At 43.5% G+C, this 23,810-nt stretch overlaps 1 protein-coding gene across 1 annotated transcript in view; it reads right to left on the minus strand.

The window, feature by feature from the left end:
* Positions 1 to 3,773: 3,773 nt before the first annotated feature.
* plcb3 (phospholipase C, beta 3 (phosphatidylinositol-specific)) overlaps positions 3,774 to 23,810 on the minus strand; it is a gene marked incomplete at its 5' end in the record, with an annotated part of 43,199 nt that continues 23,162 nt past the window's right edge. The window contains 19 exons of the mRNA XM_079491299.1: positions 3,774 to 6,834; positions 7,932 to 8,018; positions 9,384 to 9,441; positions 9,728 to 9,817; positions 11,251 to 11,327; positions 11,885 to 12,044; positions 12,746 to 12,855; positions 13,233 to 13,342; positions 13,937 to 13,972; positions 15,669 to 15,807; positions 16,499 to 16,593; positions 17,239 to 17,343; positions 18,263 to 18,362; positions 18,836 to 18,997; positions 19,564 to 19,718; positions 21,368 to 21,492; positions 22,509 to 22,593; positions 23,013 to 23,109; positions 23,603 to 23,676. Coding sequence (XP_079347425.1) covers positions 6,472 to 6,834; positions 7,932 to 8,018; positions 9,384 to 9,441; positions 9,728 to 9,817; positions 11,251 to 11,327; positions 11,885 to 12,044; positions 12,746 to 12,855; positions 13,233 to 13,342; positions 13,937 to 13,972; positions 15,669 to 15,807; positions 16,499 to 16,593; positions 17,239 to 17,343; positions 18,263 to 18,362; positions 18,836 to 18,997; positions 19,564 to 19,718; positions 21,368 to 21,492; positions 22,509 to 22,593; positions 23,013 to 23,109; positions 23,603 to 23,676 — 2,228 coding nt within the window. The 3' untranslated portion in view covers positions 3,774 to 6,471. The remainder of the gene's footprint in view (positions 6,835 to 7,931; positions 8,019 to 9,383; positions 9,442 to 9,727; positions 9,818 to 11,250; positions 11,328 to 11,884; positions 12,045 to 12,745; positions 12,856 to 13,232; positions 13,343 to 13,936; positions 13,973 to 15,668; positions 15,808 to 16,498; positions 16,594 to 17,238; positions 17,344 to 18,262; positions 18,363 to 18,835; positions 18,998 to 19,563; positions 19,719 to 21,367; positions 21,493 to 22,508; positions 22,594 to 23,012; positions 23,110 to 23,602; positions 23,677 to 23,810) is intronic.

A 23,810-nucleotide genomic window follows, 5' to 3' on the forward strand; every position in this document is an offset into this window, starting at 1 on the left:
TGACCATGGGTCATATGTGTAGGTTTCTTCCCTCTTGGTGTGTGTGTGTGTGGGTGTGACTGATTGAGTGAGTGACTGAGTGAGTACCAGCTTGTGTGAATGGTGAATGAGTGGTGGCTGAGTGTGACTGGCTGAGTGGTGGAACCTCACAGGTGATTGGCTCCTGGCTTTCTGGTCTGCAGTATAAAGCTGCCTACCTTCAGATCTTCAGATGTCTTCCTCCATGCCAGTCTCCCAACAACACCAGGCTGGTGTTTTGAGTGCTTTTAGTTAGCCATTACCAGTATTTTAGGAAGTTTCACTGTCAACATGGTTTACTCCCGGTAATGTAGGGGTGGGTGTCCTTTCCTTTGGTTTCCTTGTTAATAGTGTGTTTCTTTAGTTGATGTTAGGTAAGATACCTGTGTTTGTTTTGTGTTTGGAGAAGGTAAGCATAGGTTTTCTTTTAGTTGAGTAATGTTCTGTACAGGTGCCCACCCTGAGGTAATTTATCCCTGTAACTTATGAAATAAACCACTGTACTTTGGCTTTTCAACTGGTGTTGGCTGATTATATTTGGGAACTAGGTAGGAGGGAGACCACTTTTGTGTTACACCTGGTGACCCCTAGGCCGGGTTGTAACAGTTAGTTCCTTCTCCGTGATAGGATCAAGTACAAATGCATGGATGAGGGGGACATTTTAGCCCAGAGGTAGACAACGGGGTATTTGGGATTTTGGCTGCTAGGGAAGGACCAATGTTGACGAAAAAATGATTGAATTCATTAGCTATTACAGAGGAATCAGAAATAATTGTGTCAGCCATTTTGACTACTACTACTATTTCTTTTTTTTTTTTTTACAAGTTCATTAATGATTTTCCAAGTAGATTTCATGTCATTCTCTGAATCAGAAAATCTATTATCATAGAATTTTCGTTTGGCTGACCTCAGCAGGTGATTTAATTTATTTCTATATATTGTGTATCGTTTTCGAATTAATGAAGGATTAGTAAGGTAATCGCAATAGAGTTCGTGTTTTTTTTGTTATTGATCGCTTGAGGCCTGTGGTTAACCAGGTGTAGCCCCCAGCCAAGACCCCCGCAACAGCCCTGCTAATCAGCCTGGTCTGGGGTTCATTCCGCGTAATGCTACACAGGCATTATTCTGCTTTCTGTTCTGTTTTCTAACTGTCAGTGACACTAATGTAAATTATGTAATGCATGTTGTCGCTGTTTTTGAGTGGTGCAACCACTCCATTAAGTAGCTGTGTGTCCGTCCCTGGCTGGGTCTGTCCGAGCACGGAAATTGAGTTTGGTTGGTTTTCACAACCAAGTGTCACTGTTGTGAAAACACACACACACACACACACACACACAGTTTGACGTGCATCAGAACCTCCCTAGGGAGATCCTCGAGAGGCATCCTAGCAGATGTCCAAACCTATCTGCTTACTTATTTAATCTGAAACGTAGTTTAAACAGATAGATTCCATGTTCATTTGTAGATCTGGCTTCCTACAGTGTGTATAGGTCCAATGTGCAAATATAATGTTTTTTTTTAAATATTATACTGTTTAACTGATAGGTTATTGGTTCACTTATGATCCTAAAACATTTCTATGTTTCTATAGTCTACTGTTAGACTGATAGGTGTGGCTCAGGAGGTAGAGCAGGTTGTCCAATGATCCCTGGGTCGGCGGTTCAAATCCCGGCTCCTCCTGTCCACATGTCGAAGTGTCCTTGGGCAAGACACTGAACCCTACATTGCCTCCAATGAGTTGGTCGGTGTGTGAATGTGGGAAGTGAGGACGCTGGTGTCTACTAAATGCCTCCAATGTAAATTGTGCTCCACCATTAGTTTGAATGTGGCTCATTTAAACAAATTAGACAGTTACATAATAGTTGTAAAGTGGTTGTATTGACAATGCCACAGGGGAGGAAAACATTGTTTACAAAACATAAACAATAATACCACAGAATGATCAAAGTGCATTAACATTTAAAAAAGACGATGCAGAAATTGGATGTACAGTATAAAACCCTTTAACTAAGGGATGCACCGATATATCAGCCGCCATATCGGCGTCAGACGATGTTTGCCTCTTCGGCCTTTATCGGAAAAATACGTTGACATTCCGTGGTGCGTCTGGCTTTGTTGAGCGTCTCTACCAGTGTTGATTTTGTTGACCAATACTATGACGAAAAAGGAAAACAAAATGGAAACTAAATTAAAACTAAATTATGACAACAAAAACAATACTAAATGTATTGACAATTTCGTCAACACATTTGAACTAGACTAAAATGTTAGGGGGGGGACTAGTGGACAAGACATCCAGACCAGATCCAGACTGTGACAAACTGCCGTCAAAATCAACACCGGTCTCTACGCACACGAATGGTCAGTGTTTGGGGCAGGGATGGTGACGTACTCCTACGAGCTGGGGGGCGGAGCCTGTCAGCAGGGAGCGTTGGGCGGGAGGAGTAGGACGGTGGCTCTAGCCAGAGCCATAGCATGAAGACAGTTACGACATTGAGGGGCAGAAAACTGCTGTGTGCAACATCATGACAACTGTTTTAAAGTAGCCTATTGTACAGTGACAACTAAAGTCTCTGTAATGTTTATGTTGTACTATTACTAAAAAACGATCTAAAATAAAGGGATTTAAGATCATTCAAGCTGGGCTGTTGCCTGAGTCCAGTGTATTCTGCCAACTTCCGGTCCAGGACTTTGTCACTGTTTGCTATGCTCTTCGGCAATAGAAGTCTATGCCGCCATTGCACTGGCCCCATGAAGTGAACAGAGTTGTCGTAACTCTGTCTTACTCTATGGCTCTGGCTCTAGCCATGTCCTCCCGGTGGGGGCTCCTCACTGGCAGATGAGTCAGTATGATACGCCATCAGTGACAACACACACAAATGTGTGTGGAGGAATCAATAATAATGACTAAATTAGGGGGGAATCAGAACAGTTACTTTTTATATGGACATACAAATAACAAAAGCAAAATAAAAATATATATATCGGACCAGAGTTGCCACCACCGGTGCATCCCTAAATTAAACCCATGACTGAAAACAATTAAGGGCCTAAATGAGCCCAAAACACAGGATGAAACTTTGAGTACCTATTCATAAAGTCATATTCTAGTATAGGCTACAAGAGTACAATGTGCCACGTTCATTTGGAATACTTTGGAATGGAAGTGGGTTTTGGTATCTGATCATTTTAGCAATTGCTTCAAGCTAGTCGTAGGCTATTGGTGCTAATCTGTCTACTAAAAATAAAACCTTTGGAAAGCAAGATTTTAAGTCCTGTGGAGCTCCAAGTCTAAGAACTTAGAGCTTTTATTAACTTTAACCACTCAGTAGGCGTTCCCGCATAACTTTTGGGTACAATGATGTCACGCGCATAGCCTCTACTGTTGTGGGGGAAATTTCGCTGAAAATAGCCGATCGACATGTTGCCATGTTCTGCTTATGATTCTCTGTTTAGGATTCTGAGCTCAAAGTGTACAGAAAAGAAAAAAGCTGTTGGGCATTGCAACTACAAAAAAAAACAGGCTGTACATAACCTCTCCAATGCTGAAATTAAATTAAATAAATCACAAAAGAATATTTAAAAAAAAAATAGTTTTTCTTTTTGGTGTTCTTTTACAATTGTCATTAGAGCGCAGTTTGAAAGCATATTAAAATGTCAAGGATTTGGGCGATGCTGTTGCTTTGGATGGGTCAGGAATAACAATAAAAAATAAAATTAAAGAGAACTGTGGTAAGACAGCATTATAACAGTGGTTTTCAACCCTTTTCATGTCAAGGTCCATTATTTATTCAGCATTTGACCCACGGACCACCATTTGATGACATTTAGCCTCTCAGACCCCAAAATTAAAGAATATTTTGTTGTTGGATAAGATTTGGTTGACAATTCCATGATGTACTGATGATACCATTAGGAGATAACAGTCAAACATTGATCAAAATAACAATTATTCTACATTCTCTAATTGTGTAGACTTCTTGTAAATTAAGTAAAGCAGATTGTTTAACAATAATTTAACTCTTGAGAGCGTACAATTATACACTCTGAAGAGATAAAGATCTAATCCATTTGGTTACCAACTCTCCATCAGTGGGGACCACCTGGAACCCTCTCAAGGCCAGTGGTCCCTGGACCACTGGTTGAAAGCCACTGGCATTGTTAGCACATTTATAAAGCACTTATACAGCATTAAAACACTCGTAATAAATGTTCATATTCATGTATGGCAACTTTGTTGGTGACGAGCCCCCAATATACATTTTTACCGAAAACGCATGTGCCACAAAGTATAAATAAGCCAACATTCATTCCCCCCCCCCCCCCCCTTTTCTCTCTCTCTCTAGCACTTGTGGTCAGTAGTATAATTCAAGTAGACGTAATACACAGGAAAACAATGTACGGAACACATTAATTAATCTATGGTTGTACCCCGGTTCAAATGGAAACATTAGAAGGCATAGCAATGGCTGTGGGTTTTCTAGTTACACTGAAAAATCAACCATTAGTTTCATTTTTCCCATAGAGATTTACAAAGAATATTTATATCAATTGTTTTAAGCCTATAGAATAAAGCCATCCATCTTAAAATAATTGATAATACATATTTTTTGTAAATCTCTATGGGTAAAATGAATGGCCGATTAAAAAACACACCGACTGCTATGCCCTATATGCAGAAGTTCATACACATAATACATCATCTATTATCGTACCCCGCGATCCAAATGGAAGGAAAATAAAAAAAAGTGTAGAGTTTATAAAGGTAGGGAAAGTGATATTTGTTGTGTTTGTTAGATAAGTGTTAAACAGCTCTATATTATGATTGTACACATTGCTATAGAGCACAGGGTCTTCAACAGGGAGTCCTCCAAGTTACTACAGGAATAGGAGACAAAATTGGAACTGGGACACAATGAAATGGGTACCCTCTCCTGCAGTATGCATATGCATATTGCATAATGTCGTTTAATGTAATCAGATAGGACTTTTCTGTTTGGATGTATGGGCTGTCAAGGCCAGAGAGTCGTTTTTTGCCACTCAGTAGGCCTTCCTGCATAACGTCCGGGTATGATGACGATGTCACGCGCATACCCACTATTGGCTGAAAGTGCATTTCCTGTTTTTATTAAAGATCTGCAAGAGACAGTTACTGAACACACCAACAAATATCACTTATATACCCTACCTTTTTTACAGGCAGCTAATGAGCAAATAGCCTACAGTAATGGGTTAAGTTACGTATTGACAAAGTAACTGACAGAGTGTTGTTAAATATAAAGTACCGTTTAGTTTGTGTCAACATTTTTGTGCAACATTCAAGGTCAGTGTGAATTTAGGGGATTATTCTCCAACGGCAAAGACATCTAACCTGACTCTGCAGGATGGAAGAATAATTGCTTCACTTGTTTCACAAACTATTTCCATCTGGGACCTCGGTAGGCTAACGCTGACAAGGCCGTCCATTTTTTTCAAGCTACTTGACAGGGGACTGCATGTCTGTCAATCATATTGACGCGTCTACGTGACGTATAGTAGCTGCACCAGCAAGGAAAGTAAACAACCCCCGCAAACGACAAGTGTTAACGAACGCCTGATAGCATTAGATTCAACACTTTTTTAGAAACGCCTCACTATCACGTGACATCGGATGTTGTAGGTCATGTCTTCACTTGCTTTCAAGAATAGAAGACGATTTTCCAATTTTAAAGGCGATAGGAAATGCAATTGCAACAGGCGCTTCTCGCTGGGCGTCACGTGCGTTCTCGCCAAGATCCCGCCCGTAGCTGCCGCCGCCGCCTTGAATGTTGACGTTGAGCCATGTTTACTGTTGTTTCAGCTAGGCTATTGGTGTAAAGTAACTAATTACATTTACTTAAGCACTGATTCAGAGCATATTTCACCAACCTTTGACAAATCTTAGAATATTCTGGGTGCCCTCACTGCCCTCAAATGACGTGCACTGGTGTGCTAGAATCGGAAAATAGTCCTGATCCATACGCCGCAATCCGATTGAAAGGTACAGGCTTTTTGCACACAGTTGTCCCATAGGAATACATTATGTGGTGTTTTTTGGTGTCCCCTCCTGCTCATTATTGTCCTTACAGACAAAACTCTCTGAACTTTACGCCAGGCCTGTCACTCGCACTACTAACGTCTCATCATAAGCAACCATTAACTCTTTCTCCCAAATGTAGAATACAAATAAAATATTTCAGTATAATCTTCGGTGTTTGGATAGGCAAGGTTTTGACGCTCACACTTAGGTTCCAGTGAGATGTACGATGAAAAAAAAAAAAACTGAAGAAGAGACAGTTTGTGATAAAACAACAAAAACGAAACAATACAATTAATCAAAGTAAATACCCCGAATGATTACTTTCCCCACATTTTATTTTATTATCATTATACACCCGACTAAATATATACTCTTATCGCTTTTTTTTACACAGATTAATTTACACCGAACGGCGCCTCAACATCCGATAGGGCGAGGGCGCTTGACGAGCAGGAGGAGTCGGCCAATGAGGCGAGGCTATTGTCCAGGCTGCGGTTCCAACAGGAGGACGCAGCGCTCCGGTTGGGTGTGGAGGGAAGAGTGGGCGTGGAGCAGTTGGAGGAGGGCGGGCCCGAGGCCGAGCCCTGGCTGGGGGTGAGGCTGCTGCTGCTGCCTCCGCTGCGATTGGACAACGGGGACGAGAAGAGGGCGTCGCTGCTGAGGCCCTTGCTGCTGAGCTCCGCCTCCAGGTGCTGGCAGATCTCCTGTGGCAGCCGCTGAAGCTCCGCCTCCAGATCCCTGTCCAATCGGGACTCGAGCTGAACCACACACGCAGGAGACACGAATACAAGACCATGTTACCCAGGAGATAGAAACTATTCCACAATATCCAAATACTATATAGTCTGGAACTACACCTCCTGAATGCTATATAGTCTGGAACTACACCTCCTGAATGCTATATAGTCTGGAACTACGCCTCCTGAATGCTATATAGTCTGGAACTACACCTCCTGAATGCTATATAGTCTGGAACTACACCTCCTGAATGCTATCTAGTCTGGAACTACACCTCCTGAATGCTATCTAGTCTGGAACTACACCTCCTGAATGCTATCTAGTCTGGAACTACACCTCCTGAATGCTATCTAGTCTGGAACTACACCTCCTGAATGCTATATAGTCTGGAACTACACCTCCTGAATGCTATATAGTCTGGAACTACACCTCCTGAATGAGTCTGGAACTACACTTCCTGAATGCTATATAGAGTCTGGAACGACATCTCCTGAATGATATATAATCTGGAACTACTCTATACCTCCCGTAATCCGAGTAAGGAAGCTGCCATTTCCTTTCACGAATATATATTTTAAGATATCTGTACATTTAATTTCCATTTCTGCTAACCAACAAGCTATATATGCTTAGACGATTTCTATTTATATTAGGATAAATTTGCGCGACTGTAAAGACGAAACGGAAGTGGGGAGGAGGTTCCACTGAAGCGTTTGGAAAATGCGAGAGGCAACAGTCTGAGACACACATTATTCTATTCTATTATTCTATACAGTCTGGCCACGCGAGAGTACCCAGGAGACACACATCATTCTTTAAGAAACATATGGGTATTTCGGGGCATGGCCAAACCCGCCATTCCTTCGTGAGGGGGTGAAAACAACACAGCTTTCACCATTGGAATTGCATTACGGAACGTGCACATTGTTTGATTTGATTTATTTGACAAATGCATGATAACAATTATCAAACTATCTTCAACCCGCTTCACTCTGCCTTCCCAGAGCCAAACTATCTGCATGCGTGCGTGCGTGCGTGCGTGCGTGCGTGTGTGCGTGTGTGCGTGCGTGCGTGCGTGCGTGCGTGCGTGTGTGCGTGCGTGCGTGCGTGTTCTCACCAGTGGAAGCTCGTCGTCTATGTGTTGCAGAACCTCTCTCTGTCTCAGTACCAGTTTGTCCTGTCTCCTGAGCTGAGCCTCCTCCAACTGAGAGAAAATGTACAATTTACAATGTAGGCATTTAGCAGACACTCTTAATCCAGAGCGACTTTACAGTAAAGCAAGAACAACACATGGTAATACATCAAATACATAAAGAAATACTCATCAAAGATCATAAGTAAGCTAAGAACCTAACATCAGTCTAACAGTAGAATATGAAACTACTACTACAATGAAACGAAAAAATAAAAGCATTGCGTGGATGCACCTGGGACGTATCCTCAGTGATGTATCACTAGGTCCTCAGGGTTTCGGGTCTCGCAACATCATACCCCTCACTCAGGTGACCCAGCCGGGGTGATCAAGTCCCGACTTACGTCCCAGTAGCTACACTCGATCAGTCCCATTAAGGGCCACACAATCCTCTGCTCTAGAACTACTCTGCCGGGACTGGGAGGTAGAACCATCCGGTGCGTGGAGGCATAGCATGGAGGGACTAGGCTCTGTGGGTTGACTCCTGGCCGGGCCCCTCCTACGCCTCACCAGGTCCACTCCTGCTCTCACCAGGTGCAGCCAGTACCTGTGCGTTGCACCAGATTCCCAGCACCAGACACTTCATTCGGGAGTGGTGGATTCTGCAGGCTCCACCTGCAGGGAAACGGTGGTGCCGCAGGCTCCGCTTGCGGCTTGAATGGCCCTCCTAAAGGCCTCACGTGAGTTTTTTGGGCTTCCTCCTCACAGAGGACACAGGCTGGGGCGCTAACCCATACTGCTCACCCGGATGCCGTCTACATTCCGGCTGTCACCCATCTCTCCGGTGGTCAAACTATAAGTATACACTATAGAGTGCTATGTCTACATAAACTACATCTAAATTACATCTAAATCACATAAGTTGAGCCTTTGCAGACGAGGCTAGGGCAAGTGCTACAGCAAGTTCTGGATTCTGAAGAGGTGAGTTTTCAGACTACACAGTCAGAATTATGTGTTTTGACTCCTCCAGCACCTTCAATACGATCCAGCCTCTATTAATCTGGACTGGTGGCATGGACTGGTGGCATGGATCACTAGTAACTAGGTAGTATGTATGTGAGTATGTGAGACTGCAGGGTGGTCGGTAAACAGTGTTGATTTCGTCGACTTAAAAAAAATCGCCGACTACCTTTTTTCACTGAGGAAAACTAAATAGAAACTAAAGCTATGATGACTAAAACTAAGACTAAATATATTGACAAGTTCGCCAACAAATAAAAACTAGACGAAAATGTTAGGAAGGGACTAGTGTAAAAGAGATCCAGTATAAGTCATTTTACACTTGGTTGCATGCTGAAAATAGCCAATCTACAAGCTCGCAACACGTCGCTGGGTCTGTGCGTGGTTGTGTGCGTGCGTGTGTGCGTGCGCACTCACCCTGCGGATTAATGAGACCGAGTCTGAAATGTGTTTCCTGTTGATTTCATTTAGATCCCTAAGAGAGAGACAGAGACAGAGAGAGAGAGAGAGTGAGGGAGAGACACAGAGAGACAGAGAGAGAGAGAGAGAGACACACACACACACACACACACACACACACACACACACACACACACACACACACACACACACACACACACACACACACACACACACACACACACACACAGAGAGAGAAGACAGTAGGGTATCAAACAAAATCATTACATTTGAGTATCCTGGTATTGTTTCATGCACGCACGCAAACACACACACACACACAAGCACACACACGCGCTTACGTCTCAGCCTTGTCCTTGTCTCGGCTCTTGGCTTCGCTGATGCTGTTCAGTCTTTTCCTGTCCATGATCCTCTGCAACTCTTTCTTCTCTCTGGACGCGCACATGCACACGCACACGCACACACACACACAGAGAGAGAAATAACGCTGTAATGTTTTCATTATGCCACCAATTAAGACAAAAACACTCCCACTAACTCCTGCATTTAATACGTAATCCATTCATTTCAATTAGCATGGCTACACAGCACCAATACGTATCGTTATCGGTGGGAATGTGTCATGGACACGTTCCCACCGGATTAGCACCCATGGTGCGCAGGTCAGTCTTGATGGGTTTTGAGGTGGTTAGTGTTTGAGGAGCGGAGGTTGCGAGTTGAGGGTTGATGGGAGACTAATTCCTTGAGGTCTCAATCTTCCTTGAGATCTTGTATTCAGTCCAAAATGAGACATGGAGCCAGTGGTGGAGTGAGCGGAGGATGAGTGTGATGTGCTCGTATTTACGCACTCTCATCAGGATCCTATCAGCGCTGTTCTGGATGAATTGGAGCCTTTGAAGGCTCTTGCTAGGGACCCTGATTAGAAGTTCATTACAGTAGTCCAACCTGGAGGAGACAAAGGTGTGGACGAGCTTTTCGGCATCAGGCAGTGTCTGGGTGGGACGGAGTTTGGCCATGTTCTTGAGGTAGAAAAATGATGTTTTGCAGAGGTGTTTGATGTGGGCCTCATAGTCATTCTAACACCCAGGTTTGTGACGACAGATGCAAGTGGGATTTCCTGGCCGGAGAAGGTAGATGCTAGTTATGGGGGATGTTAGTTATGTGGGGTGCCGATGAGAATGGCTTCTGTTCCTTTATTAGTCCGATCGCTAGAACACTGCCGCGGCACGACAATGGACGATTATCACTTCCGGGTCATTCGGCCGGATAACGCTTCTTCTTCTCTGCTTATGTCGGTGCATTCTGTTGGCACTGGCCTCCTGTTACCGCCTATTGGTAACGGGAGGGATGGTGTTAAGGAACGGCTGAAGTGCTGGCTGGGCTTGAGTTTTGCTCGCTCAAAAATAATCCACTGTGTGTTTGCACCATGTGGTGGACAGGGCAGCACCGTGTAGCAGCCTGTACAGCCAGCAGCAGCAGCGCGCCTGCGGAATACGCTACAAATGAATTCGTATATGAATCAATGCCTAGTCCGGTCACCAGACCCAAAGCCAGACAAAATACGTGACCAATGGGACTCGTTGAAATAACAGTTGTACAATTTATAATATTGGTGTTGTATAATTATTTTTGCTGTAGCCTAGTAATTAATTATGCCAGGGAATCACTTTATTATAAGTGGAAATTCAACTTATAATAATAATAATAATGATTATTATTATCATCATTATCATTATCATTAGTATTATCATCATTCATATTACTGTAGAATTAATTCAAATATGAATAATAATAATTATAATAATAACAATAATAAAATATATATATAGGAACCGTTAACCTACGCTTTGAACCTGTCACTTACTTTTCACAGGTTTCTTTCAGTTTCTTCAGCTGGCCTGCTTGGCACTCATGGGTCGTCTCTTTGAGTTTCTGAAAGGCCTGGACACCACACACATGCACGTACCCACGCACGCGCGCGCGCACACGCACACGCACACACACACACACACACACACACACACACACACACACACACACACACACACACACACACACACACACACACACACACACACACACACACGATTTTGATCAGAAATCTTTGCAGTCGAACATATGTAAATCTAAATGATCAAAGCCTAGGTTATAGCATTCGTAGATTGTGGAATGGTTGTCTAAGTTTGTTTAAGTGTGTGTGTTAGGCATGTAACAATATATCCTAAATCAATTAAAATCTTTTCAAACTGGTGACAATTTAAATCATGAACAGCAGAGGGCGCGTTAAAAAAGAAAATAAATTTGTAAGAGAATTGATTAAAACAGAGTTTCAGTCATTTGCTGCTGTATTGAAAAGAAGATAAGAGAAGACAATATTAATAGAGAACGAAAATACTTTTGTTTTTGTGTGTTTATGTGTGTGCACGTTCGTGTCCAGGGTGTGTGTGTGTGTGTGTGTGTGTGTGTGTGTGTGTGTGTGTGTGTGTGCGCGCGCGCACCTCTCTGAGGTGTGTGCGTCGCCTCTCTCTCTCCAGCGTGTGTTGTTCCTGTCGTAGAGTCATCAGCTCCTTCATCTGCCACTCGCGCAGCTGGACGTTCTGTTTCATCAGGTCCTGGTCCAGAGCTGCTAGCTGTCGCTGGACCGGCTCACCTGACTCACTGAGAGAACACACACACACGTTTTAGTTATTTATTTGAACTAGAGCGGTGCCCGGGGGGGGGGGGGGGACTTTTGTGACTCGACACCGGGCTGCACTGCACTTATATTGTCAGGACCTCTATGTAAACAACAGTGCTGAGAAACGGGCACTTGTTGTTTGTCTCTTCATCTGGAGCAAGAATACGCAGCCTGCTTGATTTGCCAACCCTTCTGGCCGCCACATAGAAACTGGCCATGGCTGAAGAAGTATCAACACCCATTTAATGGCATTTCTATCTCTGGGACCCCCAATTTATATTGTAAATTCAATGTTAATTTAATTTACAAATGGAACCAAACGTTACGGCTCCATTTTGGTTCCATTTGTACACTCTCAGACTTACAGACCCATAAGGGTTCAGTTGTTAATTCAACTGGGTACAAATGGAACCAAACGTTAGGCTCCATTTGGTTCCATTTCTACACTCTCAGAGTGTACAAATGGAACATCACGTGACATCATCAGGGAGATATACTGAACAACATATTTTATTTAGAATTACATTATATATAATATTATATACGCATTATAATTAGGCTTCGATTATTGATTACGCCACGTTGCTGCACGGCCGAATGGCGATGCATTGCCGAATCGATTATGTTTGTGTGCGTGTGTGTGTATGTGTGGCTGTGCGTGCGCACGCACGCGTGCACATACTTCTTCTTGAGGCTCCGCTTCAGGTGTTTCTCCATCTGACTGCGTCTGTGCTGTGTGTCAGACTGAAGCTGGTTGCACTTGCTCTTCTGCTCCTTGCTGCGAGTCCACACCTGCGTACACACACACACCACACACACACACACACACACACACACACACACACACACACACACACACACACACACACACACACACACACACACACACACACACACACACACACACACACACACACACACACACACACACACACACACACACACACACACACACACACACACACACACACACACACACACACACACACAACTTTAGTTATTACGGTAGTTAATTTGATTATTGCGGCCAAAGTTCGTAGTTTATTTACCTTGGTGTGTGTGTGTGTGCGTGCGTGCGTACCTTCTTGAGGTGTTTCTTGTGAAGCTCTTTCAGTTCCTTGCATTGTTTCTCTCTCTGTGTGTGTGTGTGTGTGTGTGTGTGTGTGTACCTTCTTCAGGTGTTTCTTATGAAGCTCTTTCAGTTCCTTGCATTGTTTCTTCAGTAATTTAAGATAGCTCTTCTGTTGCTTTATCTCATCTATAGACTGAGCCTGGATGTCTGGGAGAGAGACATACAGAGAGAGAGAGAAAGAGAAAGAGAGAGAGAGAGAGAGATGTAACTATCAGAATGTAACCCAGGTAAAGGAATGAGTCATGGTGCAAGTTTAACTAATGTTTTCCACCTGTCCAAAGTCATTTCTGATAGCAGACATAGGCCTCATACACACATATCAAACACATTTTCTGTGTCCTGTCTGTGTTTAATGGCCGCAACAATGCAATTCCAATGGTCACATGGTTTGACCAAACATTTGTGTTTGATGATGGCTGTGTTCTGCCCATCAAACACAAATGTGCTTGTAGATCGGCTATTTTTGCTACAACAGTAATATGTAACGTGGCCCTCTGGAGTGAGTGTGGCCCTCTGGAGTGAGTGTGGCCCTCTGGAGTGAGTGTGGCCCCCTGGAGTGAGTGTGGCCCTCTCCATCGTGGCCCTCTCCATCGTCAAAGTTGCCCACCCCAGATGTAGAATTTACAGTAAATACATATAATAAGAAGGTTGATGATTAGCATTAGGTTTACAGTGTTCAGGTGGAAGTGAGGCGACAGGAAAATAAACAGAAAACAGACGTGATTTTTATTTATTTTTTACCTCCGAGGACAGTAGCTATGAGGTCCTCTTTCTGACCTGCTGACACACACACACACACACACACACACACACACACACACACACACACACACACACACACACACACACACACACACACACACACACACACACACACACACACACACACACACACACACACACACACACACACACACACACACACACACACACACACACACACACACACACACACACGACAGAGACGGACAGAATGTGTGAAATGGAATAAGCAACAACATTTACATGATGGTAAATGTGTTGAACATAATATATACTAACATAAACCACCTGTTGTGTTGGAACAGGATAATTACAGTGTTGGAAAGGCACTAAAGTAAGTCATTACTGAAGGTAACTTCTACTCCACTACATCTCAGAGACAATTTGTTTTACTCCACAACAATTATTTAAAAACTTTAGTTACTAGTTACTTTGGAGATCTTTTTTTAATTTATTTATTAGAAAACATACATTAACCACTTCAACCATATATGCATTTCAGCAATTTGAAAATAGCAGATCCACAAGCTCGCAATGCGTCGCGATCTTAGAGTATATATGAATAGAGACGGCACCCGGAGGAAACCCTGAGGCGCAATGGACATAGTGGCCGAATTTGGTATTGCAGCGTGGGCCAAACACATGAACGCGCTGGTCCGTTGTCTATCATTGCGCACGTTCATGATGACACGTGAACGCGGTTTCAGTGCAATGGCAGCGCGTTCATGTGTTTGGCCCAATCAATCCCAGAATGCACTCTGTTCCTACAAGGAAGGAGGAGTGAAATCGCCTCATGCGCTTTTGAGCAACTTCATGCAAGTGGATGGGAGGAGAACTCGGGTGACGTCTCTATTCATATATACTCTAAGGTCGCGATGCAACGCATTGTGAGCTTGTAGATCGGCTATTTTCAAAAGATTTTGCACACATTTTGAACTTGTGAAAATAGGACTTCTGCAATATTTACTTTTAGTACTTTAAGTACATTTTGATGCTGATACTTTTGTTCTTTTACTCAAGTACATTTTTAATACGGGACTTCTACTTGTAACGGAGTACATCTACATTGCAGTATTGATGCTTTTACTTAAGTAAAACACTTTTTCCACCACTGATAACTAATTACTAATTACTCAGAGTAATAATATTACTAATATGTTACAATTTTCCAAAAGTAACTAGTTAGTATTTTCACGAGCCTTGGTGGTACTGTGGGCTTGAGTGTTTATTTAAAATGGTTGGGGTGGAGTTGCTTTGCAGGCTGATGATCCGGTCTAGATCTAGACTCTAGAGCGGATAAAGAAACGATGCACACTTGTCTGTACGTGTGAAATATTGCATGTGGAAGGGACGGGGTAATAAAGAAATAATTAACAAGTTACATTTGGCAGAGAGTAATATGTAACAAAACATGTGTGTGTGCACACGTGGTAAATGGTAAATGGTGCATTTATATAGCGCCTTTATCCAAGGCGCTTTACAGAGATTGTGCATTACATTCACCCATTCACACACACATTCATACACCGATGGCAGCGGAAACCATGCAAGGCACCAACTAGCACATCGGGAGCAATTAGGGGTTCAGTGTCTTGCTCAAGGACACTTCGACAGTAACTCTGGGGGAGCCCGGGTTCGAACTGGCAACCTTTCGGTTACCATCCAGGCACTCTACCCCTGAGCCACCGCCGCCACGTGCTTGCGTGCTCACCAGGCGTGGGTGACCCGATGACATCAGACACCTCCTCCTGCGAGGCTGTGGGCGTGTTGGGGAGGGGGGAGGGGAGCCCACCCCCCAAGATGAAATCACTATCGTCCGTCTCTCCATCTGTTGACTGGCTGGTGACATGCTGAGGACACACACACGCACACACACACACACAAGGTCAACGCAAAGACGAGAAGTTGTGCGAACGGGTGCGGTGCGAACAGGGCGCCGTGAACTGGCGCCGCGAACGAAGCGAACGTATCTTACAAGCGTATTTTCACACAGCGAATGGCACTCTCATTTTAAACGACGGTCCAGGGTGCGATCGTAGCGAAGATGAATATACTGACGGTTAGGGGGGGGGGGGATATGGGGATAATGATAATATCACAATATTCGATATGTCACGATATTCAATATATTGCAAGAGATTTCATCAACGATATATCACGATATCTGTAACAGATTTTTTTTTACCTGGAATTATGAATTTATTCCAAAGTCTTTGTGTGATTTATTTGTCTCACAAACTGGCCAATAAGTACATGAATCCTGCCTCCTCCAAACAGTAAAACACTGACTGCAACTTTGCAACTTGTCCACAACTTGTCTGTCCACAACAATGGGTAGCCTACTATACTAACTAGTCAATATCACGATATTGGGAGGACGATACAATATGTATTGCGATATATATCGCGATATCGATATATTGGCACACCCCTATTGACTGAGTACTTAAAACGTAAGCAAATTTGGGGAAAAAAAGAGGGGAACAGAGGGGCGGGGTCGCGGGGGAGGTCTGTCAGCCAATGAGGTTACGGCTCTCTCACCTCAACGTTATCCTCCATGAGAGAAGCCAGCTGGATGTCCCTCTGGTCCAAAACACTGATGTGTTTCTGAGGGTTGGTCAACCACTCTGCATACTCTGGAACGCACACACACATACGCACGCCACACGCACACACAAGAACATCATTAAAGATTGATGTTTTTCTGAGGGTTGGTCAACCACTCTGCATACTCTGGTATGCACGCACGCACGCATGCATGCACCACCTGAGCTTCAGTAGAGGGGGTTGTGGGTAGCATAGTTCTTACGTCGGTGCTAATTAGGGATCCTGTGCGTCAGTAGAGTAGACCAGTAGTGATGTAGAGCGGGGGGTTGTGGGTAGTGTAGTTCTCTTACGTTGGTGTTCATTAGGGATGTAGTGGGGCGTTGTGGGTAGTGTAGTGTATTTACCTTGGTGTTCATTAGGGATGTAGTGGGGCGTTGTGGGTAGTGTAGTGCATTTACCTTGGTGTTCATTAGGGATGTAGTGGGGCGTTGTGGGTAGTGTAGTGCATTTACCTTGGTGTTCATTAGGGATGTAGTGGGGCGTTGTGGGTAGTGTAGTGTATTTACCTTGGTGTTCATTAGGGATGTAGTGGGGCGTTGTGGGTAGTGTAGTGTATTTACCTTGGTGTTACTGTTCATTAGGGATGTAGTGGGGCGTTGTGGGTAGTGTAGTGTATTTACCTTGGTGTTCATTAGGGATGTAGTGGGGCGTTGTGGGTAGTGTAGTGTATTTACCTTGGTGTTCATTAGGGATGTAGTCCTGTGCTTCGGTATAGACCAGCAGTGAAGGCAGAGTGAGCGGTTGGTTCATTTCGTTCTTCAGGTTGATGTAGTGATAACCTGAGAGACATTACACAATGTTTATTAATGTAGTGATAACCTGAGAGACATTACACAATGTTTAATAATGTAGTGATAACCTGAGAGACATTACACAATGTTTATTAATGTAGTGATAAACTGAGAGACATTACATAATGTTTAATAATGTAGTGTAACCTGAGAGACATTACACAATGTTTAATAATGTAGTGTAACCTGAGAGACATTACACAATGTTTATTAATGTAGTGTAACCTGAGAGACATTACACAATGTTTAATAATGTAGTGTAACCTGAGAGACATTACACAATGTTTAACCATCTACTTTATTACAGAATATACATATAAATGTGAAATAATGCAAAGTAATTTGCATTCATGCACACTGTAGGGCTGTTAACATTCCTCAGAAATCTTAATTTTAATATTGGTCTCAGATTAGATTAGCCTGCCTGACACTCAGCCTTTTATGACTTCATACATTGTTTTTTGTATCGTCCCTGTCAAATAAAGATCTTTTTTTATCTTTTTTTTATTGAGTGGTTCTCAAAGTGGGGTCCGGGGACCCCCATGGGTCCTTGGGGGAATGCCAAGGGGTCCCAGCTAAATGATAGTTAGGAACCAAATGGACCCTTATGGGACTGTAACTCTGAGAGTGTACAAATGGAACCAAATTAGTTAGTTAGTTAAATTAACATTGATTTTACAATATAAATTGGGGTCCCGGAGAATGCCTTAAATAGGGGTCCGTGAATTTAAAATGGTTCAGAGTCGCTGCCAGAGCCATACAAATCTTGTCTTATGGGGTTCCTTGGCATACCTTTTTAAATGGGGGTCCGTGGGCTAATAAGTGTCAATTTGGGGGTCCTTGATAATATGAAAAAAATTTGAGAACCAATGCTCTAGTGTGTGCATGCATGTGTGCGTGCACTAACCAGGTCTGATAGTAGATACAGGTAGGATGCGATGACCGATGAACTTGCCGTTTTCCTCCAACACTGCTATCCTCAGAGAGGCCAGAGTGGGCAGTATCACCTACACACACACACAGCAGAATTAGAAACTAAACATAATAATAATATACAACAGCATAAAAACTATACTGTAATATACAGTATGCTATCCTCAGAGGCCAGAGTGGGGCAGTATCACCTACACACACACGCGGCAGAAGACAATAATAAAGACACAACTAGAAAAGCAGTTCCTGCAGAAACTGCGTGGGCTCGCTGAAAACCCGCAATCTATATGATGTACAGTAGAAATTCCCTGGTCCAGTGATGATGGATGGTGACATATTCACTGCCGCCCTAGGAGGCGGCAGAGGTTTCAATGTGTTGTTACAGCAACCACAGATTAGCCTGACACTCAGCCTGAATTTTTATGTCGTTTCACGTCATTATTCAGACTGAAAGCCCTTCCCACGGCAGCCGTTTCTGGGATGGGCGTTGCCAAAGCGGCAGTCTTTGGGCGATTGGTTCACACCAACCAATCAAAATAGACCGTACCTTATTGAAGACGAACATTTCGTCGTCCCAGACGGGGTCCAGTGAGTTCCCGTTGGACGTGCGCGTCCTGTACTTCCTCTTGGTGTCGGCAGGAAGTCCAAATATGTCCACCTCCACGTACACGCCCACCTTCTTGTCGCTCAGGAACTGCCCCGAGATCACCTGCGGGCGCAGATTAGTGCTTTTCTGATTATAACCACTTGGAGATGACATTGTTTAATCATAGTTTTATGTCATAATTGGATATAACTGGCTAGTATAGAGTTTTATCAAAGTGTGACTCGGGGACGTGCAGAGAATGTTAAACATTTGTAAAAGGACACATGAATGTATTTATTACAGTGTCGGGTGTACACAGTGTCGGGTGTACAGTACAGTACAGTACAGTACAGTACAGTACAGTACAGTACAGTACAGTACAGTACAGTACAGTACAGTACAGTACAGAAGAGGGACCCTCTGGGGATCACCACACGGTAACTCTGTCATTTCTCAACCGTTTCGGACGCAGGGTGGCTCGCCAGAACCGGCTCGCCACCCTGTGCTCGTTCCTGTGGGTCTGGAAGTTCCGGGGACCCCCTGGGGACCCCAACATGGAGTTGCACCACTCACTTCACACGACTGTGATTTTTTTTCACCCAGTGACAATTACCTAGTGTAGTCCTGGGCTGTACACAATCTCTGCCAACCTGGGGAGAGCAACGGTCTGACCTCACGCTTTCTCTCACCTTAATCTTGACCGTATTGGCCACTATCCCGTCCACTATGTTCTCGGTGAAAGGGTCAAAGTGTTTGTCCGTCCGCCTCATGAACTCTGGCTTCAGCAGGTAGCCACTGCGACCGTTGTACTCAAACACACCCATGTTCAGCTGCATGGGCAGGTCTGATGGAGAGAGAGAGAGAGAGAGAGAGAGAGAGAGAGAGAGAGAGAGAGAGAGAGAGAGAGATGGAGAGAGAGAGAGAGAGAGAGAGAGATGGAGAGAGATATGGAGAGAGAGAGAGAGAGGGAGAGAGAGAGACCCCCTTTACACGAGAACGGTGTTCATAAAAAACGGAGAGAGAGAGAGAGAGAGAGACCCCCTTTACACGAGAACGGTGTTCATAAAAAACGTAGAGAGAGAGAGAGAGAGAGAGAGAGAGACCCCCTTTACACGAGAACGGTGTTCACAAAAAACGGCAAAATAAAGTATCTTTTGCTGGTGTCCCTTTAGACGAGAACGGCGTTTTCAGGAGGTGAGAACGCAACAAAGTGAAAACACCTTCCTGAGTGGAAATCTTTGAAAATGCTGTATCCTCCTGAAACGATGAATCTGCAAAACGTGTGACATCATGGCTCACGTGGGCTCACAACGCATATGTTTATTACATTGATGCAGAGCCGTATGTGATATTTGGAGTTCCTAGAATGAGCAAGCACTCGCAACAAACCATATGATAGGAAGTGCACAGCACGGTGGTAGGTTCTTCTGGTGATAGGATCCGACAGGAAGCACGCACATCTCCAGAAATTATACAGGTGCTGCTCAAAAATATACGTACAATGAAAAGGAAGGGATGTCCGCACACTGAATCACTGCTCCCAGGAAAATTATTTATTTACCCTCGTCAGGTATGAGGGTCAGGGTCAGGTTCTTCTGGTCTATCTGGCAGTCCATCACCGCCACCTAGTGACCTGGCATGGCATGGTATGCACACTACAGCATCTACGTGTAAAAGCTGAATAAAAAGCTGAGAAAAAAACGAGAACGCAACGGAACTTTGTTCTCATTTTATTCTCAGCTTTTTATTCAGCTTTTACACGTAGATGCTGTAGTGATGCTCCGCCATCATTCATAGCTTCCGTGAGGAGAGGATAGACACACTTTAAACTAAACGAGCCGTTAATAAGCCAATAAGTAGTAATAGAAAGATTATGTAATTTATATGGGTAATCTTGCCCTATACTGCGAACACAAACGGAACTGAAAAAATGTTTAAAAGTGATTCAACTGGTCAGTCAAATGAGATATTGGCATATAAGTGATATTGCACTAATTGTATACATGTTCTTGAGGAAATTGTTTATCCCCAAAATCAAGAATGGCTAATTTGACCTTTGGAATAGGCCAAATGAGTCGGTGTCTCAAAATAACGTAGTTACTGCCCTTTGTAGGGCCCCTTGGAGTCTAGGCCAGAACAAAAGGACATTTTTAAACAAGATGCCAGTCGCCAGAGGTTAACCCATTCAGGACGGAAGTCGGGAACCGATTTTGCGTTTTCAGCAGTATTATGTTATACATTAGCTAGTGAAAAATAGCAGATCTACAAGCTCATAGTGCGGCACTGAGTGCTGCGCTACAAGCCTGTAGATCTGCTATTTTTTTTAAATCGTGAAAATGTGGCACAAATCTTTGAATATTTATTTTCTTTCAGAGCGAATGTTGTTAACTCAAATCTTATAATGACATAGAAACATAGGGTTTTTCAGAAAACCGTCATGATTTTAGAAGACATTTTTGTAGAATCTGGTCCTCAGGTTTAAGGGGCACTTACCGAGTGTCTGGAAGTTCAGCGCCACCATCTGGCAGCCTACGTTCCAGAAGAGCTGAGGCATGTAGTTGGAGCTGTCCACTCTGGTTCCTTTAGGGTAGATCCTACTGAGCTGCTTCTTGTTGTATCTGAACAGCTGGGGTTAAGGACGCTGTTGATTTTGTGTTGACTAACAACACTATGACGAAAAATGTCTGTCGACTACCTTTTTTCACTGACGGAAACTAAATTAAAACTAAATGAAAACTATAAGCTACGCTGATTAAACTAAGACTTGACAATTTCATCAACAAATAAAAACTAGACTGAAATGTTAGGAAGGGACTAGTGGACAAGACAAGTCATTTTACACTTGGTTGCATGCTGAAAATAGCAGATCTACAAGCTCACAATGAGCTTGCAGATCGGCTTTTACACTTGCTGGCTTTTTCAGCAAGTGTAAAATCAGCTATTACGACGGCATCGAGGCCCACCAAAATACATTTTAGTCGACTAAATCAACTGTAGATTTAGTCGACTGAAATCGTATGATATTTAGTCGACTAAAACTAGACTAACACTAAAACATTCCAGGTGACTAAAATGTGACTAAATTAAAACTATTCAAAAGACTATGACTGAAACCAACATAAAAATTTGCTGTCAAAATCAACACAGGTTAAGGATCATCATCGTCATATTGTCATACTCAACAGCTACTGAACATAACACACGTGACAAGGGGTAAATGGTAAATGGTAAATGGTAAATGGTGCATTTATATAGCGCCTTTATCCAAGGCGCTTTACATAGATTGTGCATTACATTGTGCATTACATTCACCCATTCACACACACATTCATACACCGATTGCGGCGGAAGCCATGCAAGGTACCAACCAGCACATCGGGAGCAATTTGGGGTTCAGTGTCTTGCCCAAGGACACTTCGACATGTAGACAGGAGGAGCCGGGATTCGAACCGCCGACCCATGGATCATTGGACGACCTGCTCTACCTCTTGAGCCACAGTCGCCCCGGGGTGCGGTGGCACAGTCGGTAGTGCTGTCACCTCCCAGCTAGAAGGTCTCGGGTTCGATTCCCGCTGTGGGGTGTGTTGATGAGTACACACATTTGCGGGATCGGTGACATTTATGTGAAGGATACTCTACAAAGTCAATAGGGTTGCTCTTCAGTGTGTCCATGCCTTTAGTCTCCACAAACGACGACATTTCAAAGTATTTATTCCTTTCTGAAAGACGCAAGGAGAGACACGTACACGCACAATATGAAATGTACAGTCATGGTTACGTTCACACAATCATGGCATTATATTATGTCTTAACGATACAATAGAGCGTATGCACGTGACATCATCATCATACCCGGAGGTTATGCGGGAACGCCTACTGAGTGGCAAAACTACTTTCTGGCCTTGACAGCCCATACATCCAAACAGAAAAGTCAGATAGTCCTATCTGATTGCATGAAATTACTTTAAACAACCTTTAATTCACATTGTCACTCACTTTGCCACTCGATTTGCCATTGACTTTATGCATGCGCATATACCCTCTATAAGTATGTCACTCAGTACTAAGCATGCACACGCACACACACACACACACACACTCTGCAGGCGCGCACGTACACGCTCACTCGCAGACTTACTGGTGGCCACTTCGAAGGTCTTGAACTTGACCGGTTCTATGTAGTTGACCAGAGTGGACATTTCCTCTGTGGCATTGCACTCACTGCTGGCCGTGCCCTGAACGTAAGGACATTGATTTACGACAACAATACCATCTATTGAGACAACGTAAAGACATTGATTTACGACAACAATACCATCTATTGAGACAACGTAAGGACATTGATTTACGACAACAATATCATCTATTGAGACAACGTAAGTACATTGATTTACGACAACAATACCATCTATTGAGACACCGTGAGGACATTGATTTACGACAACAATACCATCTATTGAGACAACGTAAGGACATTGATTTACGACAACAATACCATCTATTGAGACAACGTAAGGACATTGATTTACAACAACAATACCATCTATTGAGATAACGTAAGGACATTCATTCACAACAACAATACCATCTATTGAGAGTCTCAGACAACGTAAGGACATTGATTTACGACAACAATACCATCTATTGAGACAACGTAAGGACATTCATTCACAACAACAATACCATCTATTGAGACAACGTAAGGACATTGATTTACGACAACAATACCTCGTCAGAGTTGGGTTTCTTCAGCTCGGGTAGGGGCTCGTCTTCCTCGTCTTCCTCGCTCTCCCCCTCTCCACCTGATTGGTCGAAAAACAGAAAGTCGTCATGCACCGAGAACCCGTCCGTCAGCGGTGTAAACTAACTGAGTACTCGAGTACATGGCGCGTGGAGCAGTGTTGATTTCATCGACTAAAACTATGACGAAAAATGT

The sequence above is a fragment of the Electrona antarctica genome (assembly GCF_951216825.1).
Source record: "Electrona antarctica genome assembly, chromosome: 21".
Taxonomy (NCBI): domain Eukaryota; kingdom Metazoa; phylum Chordata; class Actinopteri; order Myctophiformes; family Myctophidae; genus Electrona; species Electrona antarctica.